At 44.7% G+C, this 24,196-nt stretch overlaps 1 protein-coding gene across 15 annotated transcripts in view; it reads left to right on the forward strand.

Annotated features, from left to right (window-relative positions):
• The window catches only part of LOC132397417 (liprin-beta-2-like), a 215,843-nt gene that overhangs the window by 156,898 nt on the left and 34,749 nt on the right, over positions 1–24,196 (forward strand). For 11 of the 15 annotated variants that reach the window (XM_059976158.1, XM_059976165.1, XM_059976166.1 and 8 more), the window contains 8 exons: positions 363–424; positions 1,211–1,286; positions 11,417–11,523; positions 14,603–14,670; positions 18,674–18,739; positions 19,309–19,369; positions 20,754–20,795; positions 23,178–23,346. In XM_059976158.1, coding sequence (XP_059832141.1) covers positions 363–424; positions 1,211–1,286; positions 11,417–11,523; positions 14,603–14,670; positions 18,674–18,739; positions 19,309–19,369; positions 20,754–20,795; positions 23,178–23,346 — 651 coding nt within the window. The remainder of the gene's footprint in view (positions 1–362; positions 425–1,210; positions 1,287–11,416; positions 11,524–14,602; positions 14,671–18,673; positions 18,740–19,308; positions 19,370–20,753; positions 20,796–23,177; positions 23,347–24,196) is intronic. The other 4 variants (XM_059976161.1, XM_059976164.1, XM_059976160.1 and 1 more) reach the window with 3 other exon arrangements.

Here is a 24,196-nt window from a genome sequence, read left to right on the forward strand (position 1 = left end):
GCTGGGGGAAATCTGAAGGGATGTATAAAGTTATGAGAAGCAAGGATAGAGTAGACAGTCAGAATCTTTCTCCCAGGTAGAAATGTAGCTACAAGCGACCATGCTTTTAAGGTGGTGGTGAGGGAGAGAGATAAAAGGAGATATGTGAGGCAAGACTTTTACAGAGAGTCGTTGGTTTCCTGTACTGTGCTGTAATGTTCAATGTACGATGTAAGAATGAAAAGGTTTATTCTTTTTATTATGAATAAAGTTTATTAAAGATAGCATAGTAAACTATGCTTGGGTTTTAAAAGACTGAGGGGAAGGGGTGGGGGGGGGGGCCTGAAAGATCAGGTTGATTAACCGCACCGACTCTGTTACAGATCAAGAGGTTCAGAAGTTGAAAGTCGGGCTTGATTCCCTACTGGCTGCCAACGAAGAAAAGGTCAGAAATAATGTCCGCAAACATTTCCCCATACTGGATTTCCCTCGTTCCTTGCGACCACATTTCACACACCCCACCCATCTAATGCACACCCATCCTGCATCCACACCTTGTCAGTAGGTAGTCCCACCCTGGTGTTTATTTTGTGTCAGCTGCTTGGTGGGTGCCTCTCTTGTTTGGGTATATTTAAAGAGAAGGTTGATAGGTTCTTGATAGTTTTTAAAAGAAGATCAGATTTATTTTTCACAGGAACTTAGAAGCATGCGGTGAAATGTGTTTTTTGCATCGGCGACCAACACAGTCCGAGGATGTGCTGGTGCAGTTCGCAAATGCCACCGTGCTTCTGGCACCAAAATAACATGTCCACACCTTACTAGCCCTAACCCTAAGACACTCCAGTTTCCTCGCAAATTCCAAAGATGCTCCTGCATCTGTTGCCGATATACCACTTACCCTACCCTGTGGCATTCCAGCGCAATGCTGAGCAGAACTCAACAAAACCAGCCCTTCTCATGCCTCCACCCACTCTCCCACTCAAAGGTTCCTCCACCCCAGGATAGGCCTCTGGGCCTCCAGCCTCCAGGCTTCGACCATTGGGACTTCCCCTCTGGTCAACCAACACAACCTTAGAAAGTGCTGGGGGGGTTGACAACATTCCCCCTCTCCCAATTTAGCAACAGCAATGTCTCTCTCCTGCGCACCGTAGCAGAGTTCTTTGGAAAATTCTGAAGCTGTGAAGCGCCCTCCAAAAAGGCAATTCATTCATTGTTTCCTTGTCCGGTCCAGGACCTACGGATTGAAGAACTGAATCGCCTCCTGGCCCAGTGCAAGATGATGAAACAGAGGATGCTAATGGCTCAAGGTAGGTCTCCTCTTGGCCTAGACCAGTGCAGTCTCACAGATAGGGTTGTAAAGATATCCACAATATCCTGCAGTGGGAGGGAGAACAGCCAGAGGTCGTGGTACATATTGGTACCAATGACATAGGTAGGAAAAGGGAAGAGGTCCTGAAGACAGACTACAGGGAGATAGGAAGGAAGTTGAGAAGCAGGACTGCAAAGGTAGTAATCTCGGGATTGCTGCCTGTGCCACACGACACTGAGAATAGGAATAGAGTGAGGTGGGGGATAAATGTGTGGCTGAGGGATTGGAGCGGGGGGGCAGGGATTCCGATTTCTGGTTCACTAATACCTCTTGGGGCAGGTGTGACCTGTACAAAAAGGATGGGTTGCACTTGAATCCCAGGGGACCAATATCCTAGCAGGGAGGTTTGCTAAGGCTACTGGGGAGAGTCTAAACTAGAATTGTTGGGGGGTGGGAATGGAAATGAAGAGACTGGGGAAGAGGCAGTTGGCTCACAAATAGAGAAAGTTTGGAGACAGTGCGAGAGGGAGGATAGGCAGGTGCTAGAGAAGGGACGCACTCAGACCGATGGTTTGAGATGTGTCTATTTTAACACGAGTATTGTGAACAAAGCGGATGAGCTTAGAGCGTGGATCAGTACTTGGAGCTATGATGTAGTGACCATTACAGAGACTTGGATGACTCAGGGACAGGAATGGTTACTTCAAGTGCCAGGCTTTAGATGTTTCAGAAAGGACAGGGAAGGAGGCAAAAGAGGTGGGGGCATGGCACTGTTGATCAGAGATAGTGTCATGGCTGCAGAAAAGGTGGACGCCATGGAGGGATTGTCTACGGAGTCTCTTTGGGTGGAGGTTAGGAACAGGAAGGGGTCAATAACTTTACTGGATTTTTTTTATAGCCCACCCAATGGTGACAGGGATATCAAGGAGAAGATAGGGAAACAGATCCTGGAAAGGTGTAATAATAACAGAGTTGTCATAATTGGAGATTTTAATTTCCCAAATATCGATTGGCATTGTCGTGGTTTCTCGTGCCCCACAAGTGACCAGGAGACGCAGAAGATTCTTCAAGAAATATTAAACTTTAATTTGCAAATCAAAGCTGAGACAGTCATTGAGCTAGTTGCTGATTGCCCATCCTTGTACATAGCATTCTCCTGGTTTAGTTGCATTAATATATCCAATCCGTCTACAGTTGCCTATCACAAGTATATCTGCCACTATTGTTTCTACCCATTGACTTAATCATGTTCTAATCTACATCTCTTAGCTACCTCTCATTAACACCCCATTGTCTTCTACATTCTTAAGATTTCATTCTCCTACTAAATTGGATACATGCATAGCAAATTGCAAACTCAAAGCTGACTACATAGTTTTGGTTACACAGCAAACAATGCAACTTTTTTACTCCAATAGATTCTCCCTTTGAGACCCAGAGGGTCTCACATAGAGAAAGAAGGCTAAGAGTCCACGCACAAAAGCCCCAATAAACTCAAGCACTTATTCCCAAATCTCGGGTTAAACTATAATTTTCTGCACCAAGACCTCAAAGTATTCTCTCCTTGTTACCCTGGGCCGCTGAGCCAAAAACCTGTCCCTTTGTACCTGAGACAGGGAAAAAACTCGGAAGCCCATACAATCTACTCCCACACTGTCGTTTTGCTCTTGTTCATCCTGCAGGTGTTGTAGGCTGTAACGATACATTTTCGGTGTTTCTTTCTCCACTAAGCTTGCTTCAGTAATTGCCACGAGCATTGGAAATTGTTTGGTTGCAGCACGCACTACAAGAGACTTGAGACAAGGAAGAAAACAGCACAGCACAAGCGCACAGCTCAACAATACAATACTGACAGTTATTGCAATTTTAGTCAGCCATGCTCCCCATCCTCCGAGTCTACTTTCTAACCAGTCAAATAACTGATGTCCGGACCCTGCATTCTTCGCACTGTGACAAGACAAAGTCCACTGAAGCCTGTAAATAAGGTGACCAAAAACCATCCTTCTTTATTTTCTTTATTTTCACTTCCCCCCCTTGCACAATAGTCAATCCCATGCACTTCTGAAATCAGAATCGTCAGTAGAGGGGTGGGCGCTACCAACAAACCGTCTTCCATACTCCATAAGCCTTCCAGGTTCTGCTTGGCCCCCCTTTTTCTCCACATTGTCTGTTCTGCCAAAGTTGCCTTACCTTGTATTTCAGTTAGGTCCTCTACCACAGGTTCTGGAGCTAGGCCTACCTGGGGGGCAATGACAACTGATGTACATCCAGATGCTTTTCTGGCTGCCTCATCTGCAGCATGATTTCCCTTTGTTATTACGTCATTTCGCTTTTTATGTGCCTGGCATTTTACTATAGCCAATGCTTTAGGTTTCATCATGGCTTTTATTAAGTCTAGAATTCACTGACAATGTTGTATGGGATCTCCACTACTTTTTTTAAAACCTCTCTGTTTCCACACTGCCCCGAACAAATGGCATACTCCATGAGTCGAATCAGTATAAATGTCTACTTTCTCACCTTCCATCATTTCACACGTAGCTGTCAGGGCTTTGATTTCTGCTAGTTGGGCGGAACATGGTTGGGGACAGGACTCCATCCTAATAATCTTATAGCTCGACTGATCCTGCTGCACTACTGAGAACCCTGCATGATTTCCATCATAGTCCCTATAACAAGAGCCATCTACGAACAGAACCTTTTTATCTGCATCCTCTAGTGGTTCTGACCTTAAATCTGCTCTCAATTTGGCAAATGTCATCGACTTCCCTACACAATCATGGGGTTCTCCTTCATAGCCCAAAGGGACAAAATCGGCTATATTACTGGTAGTGCATCTCTGTATAGTTATGTCAGGAAATGTCAATAGCATCTGATACGCTGCTATCCTGGCTGGCGTCAGCACAAATTTCCCTCTTTCCAGCAATTCTGCTACTTTGTGGTGTGTGTACAGAGTCACAGGATAGCCCAGGGTGACAGATGATGCCTTTTCATATGCATAGTACAGCTCCGCCAATCCCTGATAACAGGGTGGATACCCCTGAGCCACCTCATCTAGTCTCGTACTGTAGTATGCTATCGGCTGCTTTGCTTTTCCTGTGCCTGTGTCTTGTGTTAGAACCACTGTGACATAACCCTCCTGTCAGATATATACAAATGAAAAACCTTCTCATAGTCTGGCAAAGCTAATGCTGGTGCTGACTGCAATTCCTGCTTAATAGTATTGAAAGCTATCTCCGCCTCTTCATTCCACTCTAAGCCGTTCTTCAAATTTGTATGTCCTGCTTCTTTCATGATCTTTCTCAAAGGTGCCACAATCTCAGCATATTCTCCTATCCAATCTGAGCTGTACCCTGCCATTCCCAAAAACATCATCATCTGCCCTACAGTCTGGGGTTTTGGGGCCTTAATTATTGCCTCAATCTGATCTGGTGCTATCGCCTTCACTCCCTTGGATATTACCCTGCCTAAGTATTCCACTTGCTGCGTGCAAAATTGCAAGTTTCTTTTTGGATACTTTATGTCCTCCGTGTGCCAGCTTCTCTAACAGAATTATAGTGTCCTGCTCACACTGTTCCTTACTGTGGGAGCAAATCAACAGGTCATCCACATACTGTAACAATGTACTTTCCAAAGGTATGCCCTCTAGGTCTGCCTTCAACACCTGATTAAAAACATGTGGTGAATGTTTAACTCCTTGCGGCATTCTGGTATAGGTATACTGCGCACCTCTGTAAGTAAATGCAGACAGATACTGACACTGGTCGGCTAGAGGAATGCTGAAGAAAGCCGAACACAAATCAATCACTGAAAAGTAACTTGCTTCTGGTGGAACATTAGGCAAAAGCGTGTGTGGGTTGGGGACTACCACTGGCCAGTCCTCTACCACATCATTTACCGCTCGCAAATCATGCACCAATCTCCACTTAGATTTATCTGCTTTTACGACTGGCAGCAACGGGGTATTGCATGGATTGTTTGTTCTTTTAAGCACTCCTATTTCAAGCAACCCCTGCACTGTCGATGCTATTCCCTCTTCTGCTTCTGGTCTTAGAGGGTTTTGTGGTCTCCTGGGTGGAATTGCTCCTTTTTCCAGCCTTATTTCCACTGGACTAGCTGTTTTTATTTTCCCTACATCCGTGTCATGCTGTGACCACAGAATAGATGGCAACTCATCTTACCTTTTATCTTTCTGCTGGCCTCTTTCCTTTCCCAGCAAGGGCATGTGTGGTTGGGGAGTTATTTCGACCTCTCTCACTGTCCCTACCATATCTACACTTACCATTATTTTAATACAATTGTTGTCTTCTGATATCCACACCTCTGGCGTGATTTTCCTCCACACTGTTACGGTTTCAACACTCTTAACTAAGGGTCCTAAGTCTTTAGACTGATATCCCTTGTTTACCAACAACGTTACTTGGGGCGCAGCTTCCGGTATCCTGTACCATTTTTCTAAAAAGGTGTTCCACTTAACTTGTAAAGCTGCCCTTGCTTTCCAATTATCACAGCCTCCCTTTCCAGGCGCTGTTGGGTACATGCCTCCAGGTGCCATCTCTCCTCTAACTCCCTGTTCTGAGTCTCGTCAAAAATCACTGTACAATGTAGCTCAGATTTGGGCATTACAGCCCTGGGTAATATAGCCTGCACGCCCTTTTTCCATTTTTCCCAGGTTTCCTGAATCTGATCTGCGATGTCTCCTATCCAAAAGACATTAGCCTTCTTGTCTTCTTGCACTATCAATTGAGCCCCTGCTCTTTCCATACTCAGCTCATTCCTGGTGCATTCTAATTTTAATTCCAGTTTCAATAAGGCATCTCTGCCTAACAAATTAATCAGAGTTCCTTTAAATACTAGCACCAGCAAAACAATTCCTTTATTTCCCATTCTCAACTGCACTGGTGCCGTGCACTGTGTCAACTGTGTTTTCCCCGAGAACCCTACCGTCTTAATAAACTTTCCTGACATGGGAAGGTGAAGGGCGTACTGTGGCTGTACACAAGTGTACGTGGCTCCAGGATCTATCATCATTGGTGTCAGTTTCCCTTCTAACATAACCTGAACAATGGGTTCCTCGTCTGCCTCCCTTGTTATCATTGGGTAATGTCGCTTCCCACTCGAGTTCTCGGGGCACCCCTAATACCTCGCATAGGGGTTCACAGGTCCGCTTGGGCCTGTGGGGACTGGTCCTTGGCTAAACTTTAGTTCCCTTCTTATCGGTTCCTGCTGGTGTGTGACAGGCCATGGTGTAAACAGACAATCTCTTCTCATGCGACCTGGCAGACTACATCCCCAGCACAATCTCTCTACCTCTCTTTCCCCCTGTTTCCTCACTGGTCCCCTCTGCCCATAGCTCCTCTTTTCCCCTCCTAGGGACTTCCAGTCCTGTCTGGGCTGTTTGAATTTAGTCTGTTCCTGATAGGGCATTTGTGGGAATGCTCCTCCAACGACGTTGATTGTTGGCATAGGGTTTTCCAGCCCTTGTCTTACAGTATGATCGGTTCCTCCATATAGCGGTGCTTCATCCAGTTCGATGGCTGTACTTGGACTGGTTGCTGGCAGCATCTTTTTGCTTTTCTCTTTTTCCTTCTTTTTGAGTTCTTCGAGCTGCATTTGTATTAACTTTCTTTGCACCTCTTCCTGCTGCTCAGCCAACCTTCGTTTGTCTTTCCGGTATTTCTCAACCGCATGGACTACATGGTCTCTAAATTCTTGTGGGGTCATTGACGTCAGCCCAACCACTTCCTCCAGTTTGGATTTTACTTGCGGAGGCATTGCATCCAAAATGCTATGTCGGAACAGTGTGGTGATAAATAAGCTATTCTCCACCTCTTGCTCAGTCTCGTCTCCACCTTTTTAACTGGTTTTCTACGTAGGCTGCTGGGTTTTCAGTGTCTCCCAGTGAATACCCCTTTTAAGGCTTTGGGGTCCACTTTGGGTGGATAAAGCTTCCTGAGGGCCTGCCATACCCTCTGCCTCACTCTGTCAAACCCGCCTCCATCAGTTCTCAGGTTGTTCGCGTTTACTATGCCAGCCATTTCCATTAGTTCGTTAAATTTGGAGGTTCCCATCAACCTTATCAATACTGCCTTCAAATCTCCCATAGCCAATAATCATCCCGCCGTTTCTTCTTCAAAGGCTCTAATCCATTTCCCTGCTCCTTCATGTAGATTGGGCAGAGTGTTTTTCAGCCCTTCTAGGTCCTGGGATCTCCGAGGGATGTACTGCACTTGTCCTGATCCTTTAACTAACAACGGCATCATTCTTCCTCCTTCTTCCCACCTGTCCTGGCTCTCCTCCTCACCTGACTCCCCATCTGTCTCAGGGTATGTCTTTACTGCCTCCCACACAAATTTCTCCGGGGTCCTCTTCTTCCCTCGGTCTCTCTGTGGAGTCCTTCCTTTCTGTCCTGATTCAATACTTGGTTGGCCCCTGGAGTATTTTTCGCATCTCCTCTGGCAATCCCCTCTCAGTAACTTATCTGGCTCTCTCTCTCTACTTCCGCAAGTCGCTTCCCTACCGCCTCCTTCTGCTCTTCTAGGCTTCTGCCTCCTACCTCTTCCCCACAAATTCGCGCATCCACTCTCTCTCTCCACTTAACTCTTGCTCCTCCAATGAGTCACCTTCTCTTTCTTCCTGTCCGTGTCTGTACATCTGTGGCAGGGACTCCTCATGATCCTTACTCGTGTTTGATTCCCTTCTCTCTTGTGTTTCTCCAAGACTCTCATCTCCTATCTTTTTTCCACTTCCTCTTGAATGCCTCATCTCTTCCTGCCCTGATGAGCCACTTTCTTTTCTAGTCTGTTCATTTCTATGGTATAACCGATACTCCTCATAATCCTTTTCCTCTCTCAAGTATTTCATCCGTTCAATCTCTTCTTCCATTTCTCTCTTTGCCTGTTCCACCTTTATCCTTTCTGCCTGTATCTCCTTCCATATCGCCGCTTTTTCCTTCTCGTATTGTCTTTTTTCCTCCTCATTATCCCAAACTTGTACTTCTCCCTGCATGTTTACTGTTCCCGTCTGCAGGGGGCACTGCTTAGGGGTTCCTTCCTCATTATAGGGAGGGGGCCTTTCTGTTTCTTTCGCATCCGGGTACGGAGCCGAAGCCAGCTTCTCACTGTACCCTCCTCTCTCTCTCTAACAGGCTGTTTCTCCAGCACCTTAGTGTCTTCCTCGCTTGTAATCAATATTCTACCCGTCCTCCTCAGCCTTTCTCCCTCCGTTCTGAAGAGTTTTAGCACTTCCATTTCTCATTCTCTTTTTTGTCCTCTTTTCTTAGATTTATCTTTTGATTTGTAATTTTTAATTAGTGCCTCCATTTCTTCGCACAATCTTACATCAAATGTTCCTTCTCTTGGCCAGGTTTTTGGTTCTCTTTTCCCATTTTTCTGAAGTTTTTGTGATCTCATATTTATTTACCGGGATTTTTTTGCTCAGAATCTCTACTGCTGTTCCTTTACCTGTCATGTTGTTCTCTCTTTTTAAGGTTTTTCAGAGATTCACAGTTCATTTACTGGATAATATTATTTACTCTAATTCTATACCTAGTCTATCGTCTATCTACCAGCGCTTTAAACTATATATTGGACTGTCCTTGTTTCCTATTCTGTTCTGCCCATACAGACCTCTATTCAGAGCGGTATCCACAGAACTTTCTCTTTGCACCTCGTCTATTACACAGCAAACAATGCAACTTTTATACTCCAATAGCATCTCCCTAGAGCAAGGGGTTCAGATGGGGTGGAATTTGTTAGGTGTGTTCAGGAAGGTTTCTTGACACAATATATAGATAAGCCTACAAGAGGAGAGACTGTACTTGATTTGGTATTGGGAATCAGGTGTCAGATCTCTCAGTGGGAGAGCATTTTGGAGATAGTGCTCATAATTCTATCTCCTTTACAATAGCATTGGAGAGGGATAGGAACAGATAAGTTAGAAAAGTGTTTAATTGGAGTAAGGGGAATTATGAGGCTATCAGGCAGGAAATTGGAGGGTTAAATTGGGAACAGATGTTCTCAGGGAAGAGTACAGAAGAAATGTGGCAAATGTTCAGGGGATATTTGTGTAGAGTTCCAATGAGACAGGGAAGTCATGGTAGGGTAATGGAACCATGGTGTACAAAGGCTGTAATAAATCTAGTCAAGAAGAAAAGAAAAGCTTACAAAAGGTTCAGAAAGCTAGGTAATGTTAGAGATCGGGAAGATTATAAGGCTAACAGGAAGGAGTTTAAAAAGGAAATTAGGAGAGCCAGAAGGGGCCATGAGAAGGCCTTGACGGGCAGGATTAAGGAAAACCCCAAGGCATTCTACAAGTATGTGAAGAGCAAGAGGATAAGACGTGAAAGAATAGGACCTATCAAGTGTAACAGTGGGAAAGTGTGTATGGAACCAGAGGAAATAGCAGAGATTGCTGAGCCTCTGGTAATGATCTTTGAATCATCAATGGGGATGGGAGAGGTTCCAGAGGATTGGAGGGTTGCAGATGTTGTTCCTTTATTCAAGAAAGGGAGTAGAGATAGCCCAGGAAATTATAGACCAGTGCGTCTTACTTCATTGGTTGGTAAGTTGATGGAGAAGATCCAGAGAGGCAGGATTTATGAACATTTGGAGAGGTATAATATGATTAGGAATAGTCAGCATGGCTCTGTGAAAGGCAGGTCATGCCTTACAAGCCTGATTGAATTTTTTGAGGATGCAACTAAACACATTGATGAAGGAAGAGCAGTAGATGTAGTGTATATGGATTTCAGCAAGGCATTTGATAAGGTACCCCATGTAAGGCTTATTGAAAAAGTAAGGAGGCATGGGATCCAAGGGGACATTGCTTTGTGGATCCAGAACTGGCTTGCCCACAGAAGGCAAAGAATGGTTGTAGACGAGTCATATTCTGCATGGAGGTCGGTGACCAGTGGGGTGCCTCAGGGATCTGTTCTGGGACAACTACTCTTAGTAATTTTTATAAATGACCTGGATGAGGAAGTGGAGGGATGGGTTAGTAAGTTTGCTGATGACACAAAGGTTGGAGGTGTTGTGGATAGTGTGGAGGGCTGTCAGAGGTTACAGCGGGACATTGATAGGATGCAAAACTGGGCTAAGAAGTGGCAGATGGAGTTCAACCCAGATAAGTGTGAAGTGGTTTATTTTGGTAGGTCAAATGTGATGGCAGAATATAGTATTAATGGTAAGACTCTTGGCAGTGTGGAGGATCTTGGGGTCCAAGTCCATAGGACGCTCAAAGCTGCTGCACAGGTTGACTCCGTGATTAAGAAGGTGTACGGTGTATTGGCCTTCGTCAATCGTGGCATTGAGTTTTAAGAGCCGAGAGGTAATGTTACAGTTATATAGGACCCTGGTCAGACCCCACTTGGAGTACTGTGCTCAGTTCTGGTCGCCTCACTACAGGAAGGATATGGAAGACATAGAAAGGGTGCAGAGGAGATTTACAAGAATGTTGCCGGGATTGGGGAGCATACCTTATGAAAACAGGTTGAGTGAACTCGGCCTTTTCTCCTTGGAGCGACGGAGGATGAGAGGTGACCTGATAAAGATGTATAAGATGATGAGAGGCTTTTTTCCAGGGCTGAAATGGTTGTCACAAGAGGACACATGTTTAAGGTGCTGGGGAGTAGGTACAGAGGAGATGTCAGGGTAAGTTTTTACTCAGAGAGTGGTGAGTGCATGGCTGCCCGCAATGTGGTGGAGGTGGATATGATAGGGTCTTTTAAACTTTTGGATAGGTACATAGAACTTAGAAATATAAAGGGCTATGGGTAAGCCTGGTAATTTCTAAGGTAGGGACATGTTCAGCACAACTTTGTGGGCTGAAGGGCCTGTATTGTGCTGTAGGTTTTCTATGTTTATATGGATGGGAGGGGTAAGGAGGGCTCTGGGCCGGGTGCAGATAGATGGGAGCAGAAGGACGACAAATTTTTCCTCCAGCCTGAGAGTGGCTTCATTGTGTCAGTAGAGGGGACCATGGACTGACATGTTAGAATAGGAATGGGAAATCAAAGCAGTGGGTGGCTGGCAGGAAATCTTGCCATTTGCTGTGTTCAGAGCAAAGGTGTTCAATGGTGCGGCCCCCTAACCTGCGTCAAGTGCATTAGCTACCAATGTTCTGTTGAAGGTTCGTCAGAGCAGATCCTCCTGGGGAGCAGTGAAGAAGAAGAAAGTGTCTGCTCAAAGGTAGCGACTCCCACCAGACTCGGACACTCTGAAGAAATGAAGCCAGAGGTAATCCATTTAAAGTTTTAATCTTTCCAATGATTTTTTTATTTATTTTGTGTGAGTCTGCATGGTTTAGAGGGCAGGACACTTGTTTCTCTGTGACGGTTGTGCATACTCTCTATCCCATTCATATCAGACTATTGAACAGTTCTCTTGTACAATAGGTAGACGCTTGACATCGCAATCTACTGTAACTCAATATGGTCTTGCACTTTATCATTTACCATTGACTCTTTTAGTAACCGTAACACTTCATTCTGCATTGCTATTGTTTTACCTTGTTCAAACTCAATGCACAGTGTAAAGATCTGATCTGTATGAACAGTATGCAAGACCACCTTTTCACTGTATCTTGGTAAATGTGACAATAATAAGCCCATACCAATTCTCCCCATGATCATGTGGGTTTTCCCCATTTGCTCTGATTTCCTCCCACATCCCAAAGGCACACAGATTGCTTGGTTATTTGGCCTCTGTGAATTAAAGTATTGAGCATTGTTTGTAGTTTCAGGCAGGCATGAAGTACAGAAAAAGATGTTCAAAGTAAAATTTATTATCAGGGTACATACATGTCACCACTTACAACTCTGAGATTCATTTTCCTGTGGGCATACTTAGCAAATCTATAGAACAGTAACTAAACAGGATCAATGAACAACAAACTGTGCAAATGCAAATATAAATAAATAGTAATAAATGACAAGTACGAAATAACATGAAATGAAAGAGCATGAAGTTACAAGATAAAGAGTCCTTACAGTGAGACCATCAGTTGTGGGAAACAGAATGAGTGTAGTTCTCCCCTTTTGTTCAGGAGCCTGATGGTTGTGGGGTAGTAACTGGTCTTGAACCTGGTGGTGTGAGTCCTGAGGTACTTGTACCTTTGACCTGATGGCAACAGTGAGAAAAGGGCTTGGCCTGGGTGGTGAGGATCTTTGATGATGAATGCTGCTTTTCTACAACAATGTTTCATGTAGATATGCTGGGTGGTTGGGAGGGCTTTACCCATGATGTACTGGCCGAATCAACTACCTTTTGTTTGATTTTCCACACGAAGGCATTCGGGCAGAAGCCTGAAGTCCCACAGAATCAGCTAATTTCCTAAAACTGAACTGACCTGCATTCTCTCAGAATCAGACTCATGTTATTGCCACTGTGTGAAACATGGTAGAATTGATAGTGGTTTGATGCCAAGCATAAAACACAGGCCAACACCATGAAGACAACACAACAGTTTACAAGACAATAGTGCGAACAGCCAAGAGCAATCGACATTTAACAGAACGGTCACATGCTCAAACGTCAAAAATCAAACAGAAATAAATGTGAACATATGAACTGACTCAATAATTGTCAATAGAACAGTAAAGACCATTTAACGAATGTTGTGTAAGGTATTACACCGGAGTGAGTGATCCTGGATAGCCACAGGATCGGCTTTAGAGAAGACGTGTAGTCCTGGTGGTGATGGACTTGTAGGATCTCCCTGATCGCAATTTGGTGAATTCATATTCTGAATTTTAATTTATGTTCTGTGCATTCTCTACAGCGATGCGTAATGCTAGTTTTCATTGTATCTTACCTCACCTTAATTGTGAACATGACCCAAGCTGAGTAGAGCAGAAAGTGGTGGGAGAAGTGATTTTGGAACAAAACGATAGGATTGGTGTAAGTAGGTGGCACAGACTTGATGGGCTTTATTTTAAATTGAGATACAGCACGGAAAAAGCCATTCCGGCCTTTCAAGCTGCACTGCCCAGCAGCCTCCGATTTAATCCTCGCCTAATCAGAATGACCATTGAACCTACTAACCAATATGTCTTTGGACTGTGGGAGGAAACCAGAGGAAACCCACGTGGTCTCAGGGAGAACGTACAAACTTTGAGGGGAGAAAGGGTTCGGAAGGTAAATGAGATTCAGGCAGATGGAAACAAAGAGGCTCTGGGCCAGAATGGAGTTCAGCCCGGTCACCTGACACAGAGACAGATTGATGCTGGGATCATCCTATTGAGATCTTGTAGTCTGTCTCTTTTTCCCATGACACTTCCAGAGATTTATATCTGCATTTGCACAGTTTTTCATTCATTGATCCTGCTTAGAGTTACTGTTCTATAGATTTGTCAAGTATGCCCGTGAGAAAATGAATCTCAGGGTTGTATGTGGTGACATGTATGTACTCTGATAATAAATTTTACTTTGAAACTTTACTTTTGAGATTAACAAACACAATTGATTTGCCGTGAAGCACTTTCAGATGTTCTGTCATCATAGAAGCTGCTAAAAGATGCTAGAAGCTCTAGCACAGTGAGGAATTTATCTTTCTTTTCTGATTAAAGATGATCTTTAAAGGATTCAATCATTGATTTTGTTTGTCATGTGTACATCGAAACAGACAGTGGAATCCGTCGTCTGCGTCAATGACCAACACAGTCTGAGGATGTGCTGGAAGCAGCCTGTAAGCGTTGCTACACTTCCGGAGCCAACAGACCGTGTCCACAACTTGCTAACCTGAACCTGTATGTCTTTAGAATGTGCGAGGAAACTCCTCACAGACAGTGGCAGGAACTGAACCCAGATCTTACAGCCAGCACTGTAAAGCATCACACTATACTGGCCTGGCATATAGATAGATAGATAGATAGATACTTTATTCATCCCCAAGGGGAAATTCAACATTTTTCCAGTGTCCCATACACTTATTGTAACAAAACTAATTACATACAGTATTTAACTCAGTATAAATATGATATGCATCTAAAATCACCCTCCAAAAAAGCATTAATAAATAGCTTTTAAAAAATTCTTAAATAGTTTACTAAAGTGCATTGAGTGGTAACTTAAGCTCAGTCCTAACCCCGGCACTTTAACGTGTCTTGCCCCTGGTGGTTGAATTGTAGAGCCGAATGGCGTTGGGGAGTAATGATCTCTTCATCCTGTCTGAGGAGCATTGCATTGACAGCAACCTGCTGCTGAAGCTGCTTCTCTGTCTCTGGATGGTGCTGTGCAGAGGATGTTCAGGGTTTTCCATGATTGTCTAATTCAAAGGGAGGTATTCCTGTCACTTATAAATCTTTCTGTTTCACAGCAGCTGTCACCCAGTGTGTACTCAATCCCGGTGGGTCTACGTCTGACTCCTGTGGAGATCAACACGAGGTGAGGAAACTCAGCCAGGGAGGGAAGGAAGAGTGGGAAAGGAGAGAGGACAGGAATGGGGTTTAAAGGGCTGGGGGAAATGGAGGGTTGGGGTGAGAGGAGGGAGGGAGTGAAGGGAGAGTGGAGGGTAGGATTGAGGGGGAGTCTGTGAGGGAAAATTGGGGAAAGTGGTGTAGAGAGAGAGTGGAACAAGAGGGGCGAGGAACAAGGAAGAGAGGTGGAGGAAGGAGTTGGGAGTGGGTGGGAACAAGGGAAAGTCTTGGAAGGAGGTGGTGAGGGGAGAGGTTGAGGAGGAATAAGAAGGTTGAGTGAGGAATGAGGAAGAAGTGAGACATGTTCCTGTGATTAGGAAGCCTTGTTGTTGTGAGCTTTGAACTTCAAGATGCCTCCAGTCTAACTCCCCCTTCAGTTGTCACAGCTCTGCCCTCTAACCTAATCCCTACATTGAGCAGCCTTTGATCACTTGGCAAAAAATGGTTGTAGTTTTGTCTTAACTGCATTTCTTCAAAAAATTTATAAAATTTAATTAACGTTTTTCTCTTCTGAATGGTGTGTATCTGATACTATGTGCTTGCTGCAAGTAAGGTTCTCATTGCTCCTATGCCCACGTGTGAGATCATAACCCTCAAGGGCAGAATTAGGCCATTCATCCCATCAAGTCTGCTCCACCATTCCATCATGGCTGATACTGTGCAGTCAGACTGTCGGGAAGGGCAGGCAAGTGAGAGGACAAGATTGCAGCCAGCAGGGTGAGTATCAGTGCATTAGGGATGCAGAATCAAATACAGTACTCAACGTGTTATATCTCAATGCAAGGAGTATAAGAAATAAGGTGGATGATCTTGTTGCACTTCTACAGACTGTCAGGTGTGATGTTGTGGCTGAAGGATTTTTGTAGTTGGGAGCTGAATATCTAAGGTTACATGTTGTATCAGCGAAGATAGGCAGAGGAGGTGGCTTGGCTCTGCTGGTAAAGAATAGCATCAAATCAGTAGAAAGTTGTGACACAGGATCGGAAGATGTTGATTCCTTGTGGGTTGAGATAAGAAACTGAGAGGGTAAAAGGACCCTGATGGCAGTTCTATACAGCCCCTCCAACAGTAGCTGGGATGCGAACCACAGATTACAACAAGAAATAGAAAAGGCGTATTCAAAGGGTAATGTTATGATAGCCATGGGACAACATGCAGGTCGATTGGGAAAATCCGGTTGGAAATGGATCTCAAGAGAGTGAGCTTGTTGAATGCCTACGAGATTTTTTTTAGAGCACTTTGTCGGTGAGCCTACTAGGGGATCAGCTATACTGGATTGGGTGTTATGTAATGAACTGGAGGTGATTAGGGAGCTGAAGGTAAAGGGATCCTTAGGAGGCAGTGATCACAACATGATCGAACTCAACTTGAAATTTATAGGGAGACAGTAGTCTGATGTAGTGGTAGTTCAGTGGAGTAAAGGAAATTACAGTGGTGTAAGAGAGGAGTTGGCCAAAGTAAATTGGAAGGAGATGCTGGCAGGGATGACAGCAGAGCAGCAATGGTGTGAGTTTCTGGGAAAAATGAAGGTGCAGGATAGATGTATTCCAAAAACAAAGAAATATTCAAATGGCAAAATTATACAACCAAAGCTAACAAGGGAAGTCAAAGCAAAGGTAAAAGCAAAAGAGAGGGCATACAACAAAGCAAGAATTAGTGGGAAGATAGAGGATTGGGAAGCTTTTAAACACCTACAGAGAGCAACTAAAAGAGTCTTTGGGGGGAAAACATGAAATATTAAAGCAAACTAACAAACAATATCAAAGTGGACAGTAAAAGCTTTTTCAAGTATGTAAAAAATAAAAGAGTTGAGCGTGGATATAGGACTGCTAGAAAATAGGCTGGAGAAATAATAACAGGGGACAAGAAGATGGCAAATGAACAAAGTAAGTATTTTGCATCAGCCTTCACTCTGGAAGACACCTGCAGTGTGCCAGATGTTGAAGGGTGTGAGGGAAGAGAAGTGAGTGCAGTTAGTATTTCTAGGGAGAATGTGTTAAAAAAGCTGAAGGACATAAGGGATATGAGTCATCGGAATCAGACGAACTGCATTCTAGGGTTCTGAAAGGGGCAGTGGTAGAGATTGTGGAGGCATTAGTAATGACCTTTCAAAAATCATTGGGCTCTGGCAAAGTTCCTGAAGAATGCAGAATTGCAAATGTCACTCTACTCTTCAAGAAAAGAGGAAGGCAGCAGAAAGGAAATCATAGACCTCAGTGGTTGGGAAGATGCAGGAGTCAATTGTTAAGGATAAGGTTATGGAGTACTTGGTAACACAGGACAAGATAGGGAAAAGTCAGCATGGTTTCCTTAAGGGAAAACCTTGCCTGACACTTGTTGGAATCTCTTGAGGAGATTACAAGTAGGATAGATAAAGGGGATGCAGTGGATATTGTATGTTTGGACTTCCAGAAGGCCTTTGACAAGGTGCCACATGTGAGGCTGCTTCCCAAGGTAAGAGCCCATGGTATTACATGACATTTACTGGCATGGTTAGAGCATTGGTAGGAGGCAGCCAACTGGTGGGAATAAAAGAATCCTTTTCTGCTTGGCTGCCAATAAGTAGTGGTGTTCCACAGGGGTTGATGTTGGAACCACTTCTTTTTATGCAGCAGTTAGATGATGGAATAAATGGCTTTGTTGCCAAGTTTTCGGATGATACAAAGGATTGGTGGAGAGGAAGCTAGTGTTGAGGAAACAGGTAGGCTGCAGATGGACTTAGACAGGTCAGGAGAATGGGCAAGAAAGTGGTAAATGAAATACAATGTTGGAAAATGCATGGTCATGCACTTTGATAGAAGAAATAAATGTGCAGACTATTTCCAAATCAGGCAAAAATCCAAAATTCTGAGATGAAAGGGGACTTGGGAGTCCTTGTTCAGAACAACCTTAAAGTTAACTTGCAGGTAGAGCTGGTGGTGAGGGAGGCAAATGCAGTCTTAGCATTCATTTCAAAAGTTCGAGAATACAAGAGCAGGGATGTGATGCTGAGGCTTTATAAGATACTGGTAGGTCTCACCTCGACTATTATGAACAGTTTTTGGCTCCTCATGTAAGGAAAGATGTGCCGGCATTGGAGAGGGTTCAGAAGAAGATGATTCCAGGAATGAAAGGGTTATCATTTGAGGAACATTTGATGGTTCTGGGTTTGTACTCGCTGGAATTTAGAAGGATGAGGGGTGTCTCATTGAAACCTTTCAAATGTTGAAAGGCCTAATCACGGTAGATGTGAAAAGGATGTTTCACTTGGTGGGTGAGTCCAGGACAACAGGGCACAGCCTCAGGATAGAGAGCGTCCATTTAGTAACAGAGATGCAGAGACATTTCTTTAGCCAGAGGGTGGTGAATTTGTGGGATTTGGTACCACAGGCTGCTGTGGAGGCCAGGTTGTTGGGTGTATTTAAGGCAGAGATTGATATGTTCTTGACGGGACATGGCATTAAAAGTTATGAGGAGAAGGCCAGGGAGTGGAGCTGAGGAGGGGAAAAGTGATCAGCCATGATTGAATGGTGGAGCAAACCCAATGGGCCAAATGGCCTAATTCTGCCCCTATGTCTTATGATCTTATGGCCTTATTATCCCTCTGTACTCCATTCTCCTGCCTTCTCACTGTAATTTTTGACATCCTGACTAATCAAGAACCTAACAAACTCTGCTCTGCTTTATATTATACCCAATGACTTGGCCTCCACAGCCATCTGTGGCAATCGATTTCACAGATTCACCCCCGAAGAAATTCCTCCCCATCGCTATTTGAAATGGACTTTCCTCTATTCTGAGGCCTATCTCCTTCAGTCATAGACTCTTACACTATTGGAAACATCCTCTCTACATCCACTCTATCCAGGCCTTTCAATAACCATTCCTCCTTTCCACCCCCACCTCACCCTCAACCACTCACATGTACTTGTCGAAATGGCAGTAAATTTGACTTTGCCATCAGCACTGATTGCCGCTTGTCCATATTACAGAAGTATGGAGATTTCTCATGACCGGAGCTTCTCTGCGGACGATGGAATCATAGCTGAAAGTCACTGGTGGGTACCAGGGTGGATCCTTGGACCATTGAACTTTGTAGTGACCACCACAGCCATGGGCAGCTTTCGTTCAGTGAGGCATCTTGCCTGTTCTACTCAGAGCTTTTGGATACCACTGGGGAGAGTGGGTAGTGAGGAGTCCCTGTCCACATTCCCCTCTCAGGGTGAGATTCACTGACAGCTCGGTGACACGTTCCCCTTCTGCAACTCCCACACTGCCAATGAGGCAAAGCACAAAGACGCCCACACTTCACCAAGGGATGTTCCAAAGGGGCTCATGCCACACACCCTCTGTCATCCCTCTCAAATCCCTCCCGCTCTCCCCCCAAACCCCTCCTACTCTCCCCCCTTGAACCCCTGCCTCTCAGATGTGCAGGCATTAGGCCTCGACCTCCATACATGCCAGCCCAAGAGCTTAGTCATTCAGGCTTCTACCCCCGAACTCTGTACCGAATCCAAGACTCATGGGACATTTACATTTGAGCCTCGATGTCTAAACACTCAGGACTTTCGATCCAGAGACTCGCAGATGCACTGTGTGTTACTGTTCTTTCTCTCAAACCCCACAGGGCCGAGCCAAAGTGGACGTCTGCTAGCCTGGAGGAGCTGAACAGCACACGCGGCCCAAAGGTCAGCAATGCGATTGTCCACTGTAGTGGGGGAAGAGGGGAAATCGTCAGCCTGACTCTCAATACCACCCACTTCTTACTTACTGGCTTTTTTTTCAGGGAGATCTTTGCAGGATGTACACTGTCTTGTGGATATGTATAAGACCGTAACACGTAGGTGCCGTATTAGCCCATTTGGCACATTGTGTCTGCTCCGGCATCCTATCATGGCTGATTTAACATCCCCCTTAACTCCATTCTCCCACCTCCCCATAGCATTTAACACCCTTACTAATCAAGAACCTATCAACCTTGAATGCTAACACTACATTTGTCTTCCTTACCACCAACTCTTTTCTTTTTCAATCTTTTTATTAAGTTTCCAATAAACAATATTAATACTAATACATAGAGATCAGGAATACATTAATAACAGTTAACATGTAGAAACACATATTCCAAGTAACTAATGGAGTCTAACCTCCCAATCTCTTAGAAAAGGTTGTGCCAAACACAGGCAAATGGACTGGTTTCGGTGAATACCCTGGCTGGCAAGGATGAATTGGGCTGAAGGGCCTGCTTTCCAAGTTGCATCACTCTGTGATACTGCTTATTTTTCCATGGTTACAGGCAATAATAAGGACTCAGAGACTGGTTAAAGACGAGAGAGAAACACACAGTCTGTCAGATACACACTCTCTCTCACACACTCGATGTACTCATACAAATACTCACACACTCGATCCTCACACTACGATGCACTCATGCAAATACTCACACGTTCTCTCACACTCAAAAAATCTCTCATGTACTCCTTCTCACTTTCATACCCACACACTCCCATACACTCACACAAACACTCTCATACTCATTCACCCGTTCTGTCACCCCCACAACACACTAACTCACTCTCACAGGCACGCATGTTCACGCACATACACACACAGGCATTTGAATGCACAGACACGTGCACACAGGGGCAAATGCGAGGAAGTAGATGCTAGCACCTTGATCGCATGAACAAGATGGGCCAAAGGTCCTGTTTTTCATTGCGTGTAATTCTATATAACTCATTCAGTACATTGTCTTTTCTAGGTCAGAACTTACTCCGAGGTTAGAATTGGGGCATAGGGACTGACGTGGAAACATTCTGTCAGAAACCTGTCCCCACAGAAAAGTTGGTGGTGGAACTCTTGCCACAGAACACTTGGGTTCAGAACAAACAGACCATCCACTTCCTGGGGTATTGTCCAGAGAAACGCCTTCTAGTGCATCCCAAACCGAATATCACTGTGTCCTTTCTGTGTCGCAGAGCTAGCAATGTGTACTAACAAGTTGTCGATATTAACTCCTCCATCAATCCATGCACTGAATCCACCTTCCTCTTCTCTTCTCCTCCATCTCAGCAGCTCTCAGTCGGGGAGAACGAGGAACCCCCACATCCGGAGGTATTAACTTATTTATTTACTCCCACCAGTCGCTGTGTCACTCATTGTCTGTGTCTGTGTGCTTGTGTCTGTCCGTTTCTACGTGTGCTGCGCGTGTGCGTGTGACTCCATTTACACATTTTGTGAGATTAGGAATTTCTAACGATTTCTAACTGAAACTCCTTGGATCTTCAGCTCACGGTGTTTGTGCTTTCGAGGGGTGTGAGCATCACCGGTGAAGATGGCGTTTTTTTCCCCATGTCTAGCTGCCTTGAAAACATGGGTGGTGTGTGGCCACTCGTGAGCTCAATTAGGGGTCCACTAGGTGCTGTGGGCTCAAAAGTAGTCCCAGACCAGGTGAAGGTAGCCAAAATCCCTTGTTAAGTGGTTATGGCTTGGTACAACATTCTTCTTCTCTTTGGTGCAAAGCAAGGTGTTAAGGGAGTTGATAGCAGTGACAAAGGACATAGAAATGTAAATATATACAGGGGTGTAGGGGGTTTTGCCGGTGATTTACGGGATGGTTGTTAGGCTGGTATCAGGTAACAGTTCACTTTAGCCTGTAGTTTATGGTTTGTCATCGGGGACAGTTTGAACTTTTTTTAAACTTGTATTTACTTATTCAGAGAAACAGCACGGAGTAGGCCCTTCAACCCACGTTGCCCCAGCAATCCCTGACAATTTCACCGTAGTTTAATCACAGGACCAATTAACATCCTGGTGTGTCTTTGGACTGGGAGATCTGGGGGAAACCCACACGTTCCACAGGGAGGACGTACCGATCCCTTACAGAAAAACACATTCTAAAATACAATCCCATACCGTTCCTGGTTCCTCAATTCTACCCATGAAGCTTCAGTAGATGAGATCTCCGGCCTGTCCTGACTGAGCACTGCCTTCACACTTTCCCTGACTAATATCCCCACCCCTCTTCCTGTAACCCCTCCTTCTCTGTCACGTCTAAAACAACAGTAACCTGGAACATTGAGCTGCCCCTCCTGCAACCAAGTCTCACTAATAGCTACAGTGTCATAATTCCACGTGCAGATCTATGCCCTAAACTCACCCGCCTTTCCTGCAACTCTAGTTTACACCCCCCCCCCCCACTCCCGATCAGCACCAGCAAACCTTTTGGTAGGGTTATCATTTATCCATTCAGATACAGCACAGAACAGGCCCTTCTATCCTCTCGAGCCATGCTGGCCAGCAATGCCCTGATTCAATCCTAGCCTAACCACAGGGCAATTTATATAAACCACAACCTGTACACCTGGAGGAAACCCATGTAGTCACTAGGAGAATGGACAAACGTCTTACAGGCAGGGGTGGGAATTGAACCCAGGTCACTGATGCTGTAAAGTGTTGTGCTAACCACTACACTACCGCACCGCTCCAGTTCAAGTCCAAACCATCCTGTGTGTATAGGATCCCACCTTCCCAACAATCAAAAAATCTGAAAATCTCTGCACCATCTCCTTATCCATGTGTTAAACTGTTCCTATGTCTGATGTTATGATAGTAGAATGCAGAATATGTTGTTGCAGTTCCAGAGGAAGTGCAGTGCTGGTAGACAAATTAAGAGCAAGGGTTATGACAAGTTTGTTACACTGATGTGTCACCAAAATTTAAAGGGATATGAGCAAACACAGATCACTGGGATGAGCTTAAATAGATATCTTGGTTTGCATGCGCAGGATGGGCCAAAGGGTCTGCTCTGTGAGATAGATTTGGAGATCAAGACTTCATCAATGAGGTGCTGTCAACAGACATTAATCAAGTCAAGTTTAACTACGTACTGTACATACATGTACACGGCCAAATGAGTCAAGGTTTCTCCACACCAGTGTGTAAAGCACAGGGATATACCCAACATACACAGAACACACAATAACTTAGGAAAGTAAGAATTAAATCTACAAATGAATTACGTAAAACAAAGTAAATGCAAAAATGAAATATTGTAGGGTACAGTACAAACTATCCAGTGACACTTTGAATGCGACGCTGAAGGGAGTTCAGAAGCCTAATGGCCTGAGGGAGGAAGGCACTACAGAAGGATATAAGCCTGGTGGTGTGTGTTCTCAAATTTTTGTATCTTCTGCCCAATAGAAGGGGGCAGAAGAGAGAATGACTGGGATGGAAGGGACCCAAGATTATGTTTGCTGCTTTCTAGAGGCAGTGGGAAGTGTGGACAGAATCAGTGGAAAGGAGGCTGGTTTGTGGATGGACTGCACTGTGTCCACAGTTCTCCTCAATTTCTGGTACATTGTTGTGAAAACAGAGGAAATGTCGAACCCTGATGGAGGTATGGAGTAGGTTTGAGAGACCAATAGCCAATCATCTTATGTATGGTTACATGATGAGTCTGATATTTATTAAACATCTCTTGCCTTTGTCCAATAGAGGAAACTTTACTTGGATGACAACAAGTACCAGACCCTCCCTGGGAAACTCTCACCATCTAGTCACTTGGACAAGGCTGAGCATTTCCCTCTGAAGCAAGAATTGGCTGCGGTCCCAAGTGCATCACCAGGAGGTCCTGAAGAGTGGGAAAGCACGGCAGCCAATCTGAGTACGTACAGTATAACTGGTAAAGTTGGGTTCATGGAGTCTGGCAGAACAGTAGGAGTCTATCCAGACAATTGTGTCAGTGCTAGACCTTTGGAGATAGGTCACAGGTCCAACAACACAGAAGCAGGCCATTCAGTGCAGGAAGTCAAGGTGGTGAAGAAGGCTGTTAGCAGGCTGGCCTTCATCAACACTGAATGTAACAGTTTGAGGATTACATTGAACATAAGAAATAGGAGCAGGAGTAGGCCATCTGGCCAGTTGAGCCTGCCCTGCCATTCAATAAGATCATGGCTGATCTGAACATGGATTCATCTCCACCTACCTGCCTTTTCCCCGTAACGCTTAATTCCCCACCTGTACAAAAATCTATCCAACCTTGTCTTAAATATATTGACTGAGGTAGCCTCCACTGCTTCATTGGGCAGAGAATTCCACAGATTCACCACTCTTTGGGAAAAGCAGTTCCTCCTCATTTCCATCCTAAATTTACTCCCCCGAATCTTGATGCTATGTCTCCTAGTTCTAGTGGAGAGGCCACATTTGGAATATCGTGTACAATTTTGGTCGCCATGCTATAGGAAAGATGTCCATTAAGCTGGAAAGAGTGCAGAAAATATCTGCAAGGAGACTGAGTCATAGGGAGAGTTGTACTTCAGTCCTTGGAACTAGGAGACTGAAGGGTGACCTTAAAGAAGTGTAAAGTATCACATAGGGTGCAGATCAGGTGAATGCACACTTGCTTCTCCAGGGTTGGAGTCAGGTTGTGTTAACAGACAGATACATCAGGTGAATGCACACCATCGTTTCTCCAGGGTTGGAGTCAGGTTCAGTTTTTATCACATGGACATCAA

Source organism: Hypanus sabinus, chromosome 7 (genome assembly GCF_030144855.1).
Source record: "Hypanus sabinus isolate sHypSab1 chromosome 7, sHypSab1.hap1, whole genome shotgun sequence".
NCBI classification, from domain to species: Eukaryota; Metazoa; Chordata; class Chondrichthyes; order Myliobatiformes; family Dasyatidae; genus Hypanus; species Hypanus sabinus.